Source organism: Loxodonta africana, chromosome 7, assembly GCF_030014295.1.
Source record: "Loxodonta africana isolate mLoxAfr1 chromosome 7, mLoxAfr1.hap2, whole genome shotgun sequence".
Classification (NCBI taxonomy): domain Eukaryota; kingdom Metazoa; phylum Chordata; class Mammalia; order Proboscidea; family Elephantidae; genus Loxodonta; species Loxodonta africana.
The window spans coordinates 80,097,505-80,104,988 of record NC_087348.1 but is presented as its reverse complement, the minus strand read 5'-3'; the positions used below and the strand labels follow the sequence as shown (position 1 = coordinate 80,104,988).

Genomic DNA, 7,484 nt, shown 5'->3' with positions numbered 1-7,484 from the left:
ATCTGGAGTTTGTAAATGGAACTAAATATTGAGTATCTACAGGTTTGGGTTTTTTTGTTTTTACAGGATGAATAAATTATAGTCAGACTATTCTGATCTTGATGTCCAGCCTGGCCTTGTGCTTAAACTGTGGAATGACTATGATTTCATTTTATGATTTTTCTAAAGTCCTGTGTAAATGGTATAGAAGGGAAGGGAAATTGTAAGGTAGGAGCCAGTTAGACTTACACCTGGGCACACATAAACTTATTTATATCTAAGATGACTTCACTTCAAGCAAGGAAATAATAGCATGTCTTCTTAATGTCCATACCTTAGTCTTTCATATTCCCCAATTCACAAAAACTTAGTTTATTGGAAAAAGAATGAATAAAGGAGAGGGACAGAGAAAGAAGGGGAAGAAGAAAGAGGACAGAGCAAGAATGGCAATGAGAACAAGACTAGAGGACATAAAAATATAAACGAGTCAATTATTTTAAAGAAGGAAGAAGAAATTTGAAGAGATGTAAATAATGTGAAACTATGGATCAGGAGATGTTCTGATTCAGACATTGCCAGAAAACAATACATAAGCCTTATTTTCTTTATCTATAAAAATGAGTTTATGCCCCAATGGGGAACACAACAGAGAATCCTTGGTGGAGAAGGGGAGCAGTGGAATGCAGACATCAAATTCTTGTTTAAAAGAAAAAAAAAAAAAAAAGCAGACTTAATGGTCTGACTGAGACTGGAAGGAAATGGGAGGTCGTGGTCCTCAGACCTTCTGTTAGCCCAGGGCTGGAACTATTCTCAAAGCCAACTCTTCAGAGAGGGGTTGGACTGGTCTATATGATAGAAAATGATACTGGTGAGGAGTGAGCTTTGTGGCTCAAGCAGACACATGACACTATGTGTGCAGCTCCTGTCTAAAGTGGAGAGGAGAAGGCAGAGTGAGACAGAAACTGGCTGAGTGGACATGGGAATACAGGGTGGAGAGAAGGATTGTGCTGTCTCATTAGGAGAACAGCAACTAGAAGTACATACCAAGGTATGTATAAGATTTTGTATGAGAGACTCGTTGATTTGTAAACTTTCAATTAAAGCACAATAAACTTAAAAAAAGTGAGCTCGTTAGATGAGAGTTCCTTCAAGTTTTAATCTTACCTATAAGAGAAAAAAATTTTTTTTTTTTTTATAAGAGAAGGCATACAAAGAAATGGGGACAATTTGCACTCTTCTTTGCCTGCCATTCTGCTCTAAAACCACTGCTCTCAGGATATCTGTTTTCTCCATTACTCTCTGTCTTTTGCCCAGATACATGTGGAAAGAGGAGTACCAGTAGAGATAACTTTCTTTTATCTGCCTACTCTAAACCACTGCCAATCAAAATGAAAAATTTGGCCATCATTACTCCGCGTTATAGAAGATGTAAAATAGAGCTCAGATTATCATATTTTGGGTAGTATATTAATATATTTTTCCACCTCTTTGGAATTGTTTTTTCTGTACAAATATCTTCACAACCTGTTCCCGGATCTGCTTGGTCCTGACTCCATAGATGACTGGGTTAAGGGCAGGTGGAACAACCACATATAGATTAGCCAAAAGAATGTGGATATAGCGGGGAATGTTCTGACCAAAACGATGGGTCATAAAAGAAAAAAATGCTGGTGTGTAGAAGCACAGCATGACACAAACATGGGAACCACAGGTATTGAGAGCCTTTAGTCGGGCATCCTGAGAGGGAAGGCGAAAAACAGCTCGGAGGATGAGCACATAGGAAGAGACAATCAGGATCACATCCACAATAATATTAGGAATCACCATGAGCCCATAGATGATGTTGACCTTGATGGGAGCACAGGCCAATCGGGCAAGACTCATGTGCTCACAGTAAGTGTGAGGGATGATGTGATGCCCACAAAAGGGCAGCCGCAGGATGAGAAACACAAATGGGGTCACAAGAACTAAATTCCTTCCAACAACAACGGAGCCTAGAATGGTGATGGTTTTATTGGTGAGGATCATGGTGTACTGGAGAGGTTTGCAGATGGCAACAAAACGGTCATAGGCCATGACCACCAGTAGAACAGTTTCCATGCCTGAAAACATGTGGATAAAGAACATCTGAGTAAGGCATTCCTCAAAACTGATCTCCTGGAGATTGAACCAGAAGATTCCCAGCACTTTCGGGATCGTGGATGTGGACAGACCCAGATCAATCATAGACAACATGGCCAGAAAGTAGAACATGGGCTGGTGGAGACTGTGTTCAATCATGATCACAAAAAGGATGGTAATGTTTCCCACAAGTGCAATCAGGTACACAATACAGAATGGGAAAGCAATCCAGGTGTGTACAGTTTCCAGGCCTGGTATTCCCAGCAGGAGAAAGACGGGGGGATGGAACTGGGTGTCATTGATAGAAGGCATTCTTCTAGCAAGTGTCATTGAAATCCTGTTATGAAGGAGGGACCTCACTTTTTAAAATGTCTTCTGTTATCAAGGTCCTAGAGAAATGGAAAGATCTCTAATCAATGTACTAGAGGTAATGGTAGAGGTAGTTAACTTACCAACATCAGAGGGTCTTTTCTTTCTGGATGATAACTGAACAAACATCTCAGCACCTGTTTTTTTTCTATGAGATCCATCATAGACAGTATAGTCCCAGGTTTTATTTACTTATTTTAAAATTTGAGATCTTTGAAAGAACTGGCAATATTTCACAATGAATATAATGGGGGGATATTTACATGTTTTTGGGGGGGACATTCCTTTTTATTCCTTTTGTAAGTAGCCCCTTAGTACTTTTAGAAAATTACCTTATCCAATGATTCTAAAGCGTGGTCTTGTGATATCTGGGCATTCCCAAGACTCTTTCAAGGACTCCACAAGGTCAAAACTATTTTCATGAAGGACATTATATTCCCATGTTACTCTCATTCTATCATGAGTGCACCGGGGAGTTTTCCAGACGGTATATGGGATGTAATATCATAGCAGATAAAATGCTGATGTAAACAGGAGATTGCAGCTCTCTTCTATTAAACCATACTTTAATGAAATTTGCAAAATGTAAAACAATGATATTCTCACTATTTCTGAAAATACAATTACTTTAAAAGGGAAATTTTAATTTATGTTTACATATAATGGTTTTATTAGTGCTATTTTTAATTAAGAAATAAAATGTTTTTGAATTCTCAGTTTTTCATCCTAATGTGGTAAATATTGATAGATATAATTCACATAGACTAAAGCCCTTTGGGTTCTTTAATAGTTTTTAGAAGTGTTAAAGAATCTTAAGTCCAAATGAGCACTGCTGCCTTACACCATTTTCTATGTTTTGATACAAGGTAGATCTCGGCATTTGCCTCACTAATGCTTAGGCATTCACATGGCACAAGGGAGTTCACTCAGATGTTTTTAGATTTTTTTCTTGTTCTAACTCTGCCTTCATGAGCAGACTCGTTCGATTACGAGACCATTGCTGTTTTTGATGCTTCCTAATCTTCTTAAATTTTCTTTGTTTCAAACCCCGTTTCTCCAGCCTCCTGTTCTTTCTGCGATCCTGATGTCCTTCCAATAAATACCTTGGGCTTGTCAGCCAAATTAAGTTCATCTTCCTTACAACCTATAACATGAATAAGGACGTACAAAATTATACCAATCTAAATTTGTGAGTAGTTTATGAACAGATTAAATATATGGCAAATTTTATTGATATGGCAACTAAAATATTTGTATCTTCGATTCCTGTATATGAAATTACCTGTCTTAAAAAAACTCTTCATGCCCCTACAACTCTGTAGCAACTAACATAACCTGAACTGTATAATATTATATAATATTCACTATGTATTTTCCTTATCTCTATCAACAAAACACTGGTACTAGGGGCAAAGAACCAGGAGGCATTGATTTTAATGTTCCCAACACTGCTCTATGAGCTTTGCTTCCAGTTGTTCAGTATTTAGTTGTTGAATTGAACCAAGGTTCATGTAAGTGTTTGTGTGTGTGTTCAGAGAGAGTGAGAGACAATAAGAAAGAGAAAGAATATTTTTTAGTATGTATGTGATGCACATATAAGTTGTCCAGCAAATTTGCAGATAGCGATTGTGTAGTAGAAATACCAAGGAAAGTGAGTTAATATTCTGTTTTCTATGAGAAGGAAAGCAGAATCTCTCTAGAGGAGCTGGAGAGAAAGTTGTCCATGTGCAGAGCAGAGCACCAAGTTTGCCAGTGCTAAGGGGAAAATTCTAGGCTGGGAAATCAGAGGGCAGTGATTTGTGGGTCTTGACTTGGAAGAGATGTTTCCTCAGAAATGTGTAGGGTGACACGTCATGAGATTTACAGTCTAGAGTCAGTCTTTTCTTCAGTGCTGCTGTTTCTCAATATGACACTTTCCCACATCAAGAAAAGTATTCAGGCTATGGTCAGAGAGACTAATCTTTGACAGTATAGTTCAAAACCAATAGGACTTTCACCCTCTCACAATTTTGACAAGAATGCTTCTCCACGGCTGTGTGCCATAGACAATGGCAGACCCTGTGTGACTAATAAGCCCAAAGATCACTCCTGGCAGGCAAAGTGCTAAGTCCACCCTTTCCTAGATGTTCACGCTGACAAAGAGCCCAGCCTGAAAGTTCATTTCCAAAGCTAAGTGGTAACAGCTTTAGATATATATATATATATATATATATATATATATATATATATATATATATATATATGTTATATGTATTATACTATCTTTTATTTAGAGATCTTTCCCCTTTAGTGCCTAGTTCTTTGAGCTTGTGATTTTCTACCCTCTGGCTCTTTTTCCTGTTGACTCTAATAGCAATATATTACAGGTGGTTTGTGTGCACTTGGAAATCTTTCAGACATGGGTTGAAATTCTGTGATGCCGTTTACTAGAGGAGACCCTTGGAAAAATTCCTTAACTGACTACATCAGTTTCTTCTTTTGTAAAATTGGAATTATAAATGCAAACTAATGTGGCTTATTTTAAACATAAATAAAACCAATATACGTAAAAAGACTGGCTTATAGCATAACCTTAATAAAAGGCAGTTATTTAAATTATTAATGCTGTCCAGTATTTTATTTTTATTTTCGCTACAGATAGCTAAAACACATTCACCCAATGGAAGAAATAACACTTCACTATAAAAAAGCCCAAACTTTGTAATCAATGAGCCATAAGGTGAGGAGAAGGAGGTGTAGAGGGAAGAATGGCACAGAAGTGGGAGTGAAGGAGTAGCAGAGGGCCACTCAGACCTATGTTTCCCTAAATTTCTAAGAATACATATATAACCTAATGCTTCTCTGTTTGAAAGGGAACTATTTATTTCCCCCTTTCTTCAACCTGGGGGGGACCAAAGCAATTGTAGGAGTAGATAACAACCTTCATTCAGGTACTTTCATGACTAGGCCATGAAGCAGGAGCCAGAGGAGGAGCTGGTTCTGTGTGATCTAGTAAAGATATTGGCCTTAGAATAAAAAAGGCTTGATAGGTCTCATAAAATAGCGGGGGCACTGGCGGTCCAAGTCACAATTGACAATCTCTAAGTTCTCTAGGGTTAAGAGGTAGAGGAAAGAAGAAAATAGTGAAGACCACATGGGTAATACCTAGGTCGTTTTATTTGAATATTGACACTGGTCAAACCTCCACTCCCCTCCCCAAACACACACACACAACAGTGGCCTGCAACAAACATTCTTCTACTTCAGATGAACCACAAGAAGTCCAGTCAAAGGACCCGGTTCCCTGCCAACAATTAATTTGCTGACTGGAAAAATCTAAACTTTTGGGTTACAGCAAGTAGACCCATGCTACTATGAGACTGTTTTTGGGGTGCTATACTTGTAAGCAGTGTGCTGTGTATGTGTGCATGTGAGTGTGTTTGTGTGTGTGTATGTGCGTGACAGAGATTTACCTGTGTAATATTTCTACTCCTTGTTCTCATCTGAAGCTGAATCATGAGCATGGGAGCAGGTGCTTAAAGATGGTGATGGGGAGCACTTTCAAACTCCTGGGCCCCAAGTCTGCCCAGTCACATGGAGAAAACCTTTATAGTCAGTGATGGTGTTCCTAAGTCTAGGTATATCCCAGAATCCCTGAGCTTAGTGTTCAGAATCCTCTGGGGATGGATATGGCTGCAGAGAAACACCATGCCAGATACAACTCTTTAGCTCATGAGAGTGTGTGAGGTAGCTACTATTGAGGGAAATATCCTTTAGGGAGTTGAAGGCTGGATGGGGAATGATATTGATTGTGTCTCTCTCAGAAGCCATGAAAACATTAAGTTTATGCCATGAACTCTTCATAGTGTGACTTATTAAGAAACTGTCCTCAGCAACTCATTCTGTTTTGTATAATATATATGTATGACATATATATACACACACACATATTATAACAGTATATGTGTATATATACATATGCACATACACATATATGTATGTATATACACACACATACACTGGTATAATGTTAAAATAGTAGTAACAACTCTTATGCAAATACAAAGGACAGAGAGATCATACCTGGTTGGTTCACATGGAAAATTATCATGGAGGAAGTAGTAATTGAGGGGAGAGTTGAAGGCAAATCGAAATGAGAGGTGATAACTTTTGTGGACATGACTTGTTGACCAAAGACCAGGATATGGATTGGGGAGTCATGAAGTGCAATTGAATATTAAAAAGTAGATTGGGCAATAAGTGAAGGACTTCGATCATTATGGTGTCTGTGCTTTATCATATAATGCCCACAGTACACAATGCAGAAAGTGGGGGATCTTTGGAAGGATTTTTAAGCAGAGACTGCATAGAATCAGATGGGATTTGGGAAGATAAATTTGAGGATAATGGGGAGGATGGATACCATGAGGGAGAAACTGGAAGACTAGGGAGTAGGCTTTTAACTAATCAAATCGAGAAGTTATGAACACTAGAACATAGGACATCAGCGTGTGTATATGTACATATATGTATGTGAATATGTATATACATAGAGAGAAAACCCCATTGGTGCAGTGGTTAAGACCTGGGCTGCAAACAGAGAGATCAGCAGTTTGAATCTACCAGCCACTCCTTGGAAATCATGTGGGGCAGTTCTACTCTGTCTTACAGGGTCATTATGAGTCAGAATCGACTTTACAGCAACAAGTAGACAGACGATAGATAGATAGATGATAGATAGATAGATGATAGATAGATAGATAGATAGATAGATAGATAGATAGATAGATAGATAGATAGATAGATAGATAGATAGATAGATAGATAGATAGATAGATTAGATAGATAGATGATAGATAGATAGATAGATAGATAGATAGATAGATAGATAGATAGATAGATGATAGATAGATAGATAGATAGATAGATAGATAGATAGATAGATGATAGATAGATAGATAGATAGATAGATAGATAGATAGATAGATAGATAGATAGATGATAGGTAGGTAGGTAGATAGGTAGGTAGAGAGATA

The 7,484-nt window shown here is 38.0% G+C and overlaps 1 protein-coding gene across 1 annotated transcript; it reads right to left on the bottom strand.

Moving 5' to 3' along the window:
* Window positions 1-923: 923 nt before the first annotated feature.
* On the bottom strand, window positions 924-2,743 carry LOC100671827 (olfactory receptor 52E4-like). The gene has a single exon (XM_023542510.2). It carries the CDS (start codon window positions 2,428-2,430, stop codon window positions 1,447-1,449), a length of 984 nt encoding a protein of 327 aa, XP_023398278.2. The 5' UTR covers window positions 2,431-2,743; the 3' UTR covers window positions 924-1,446.
* Between the last annotated feature and the right edge of the window lie 4,741 nt (window positions 2,744-7,484).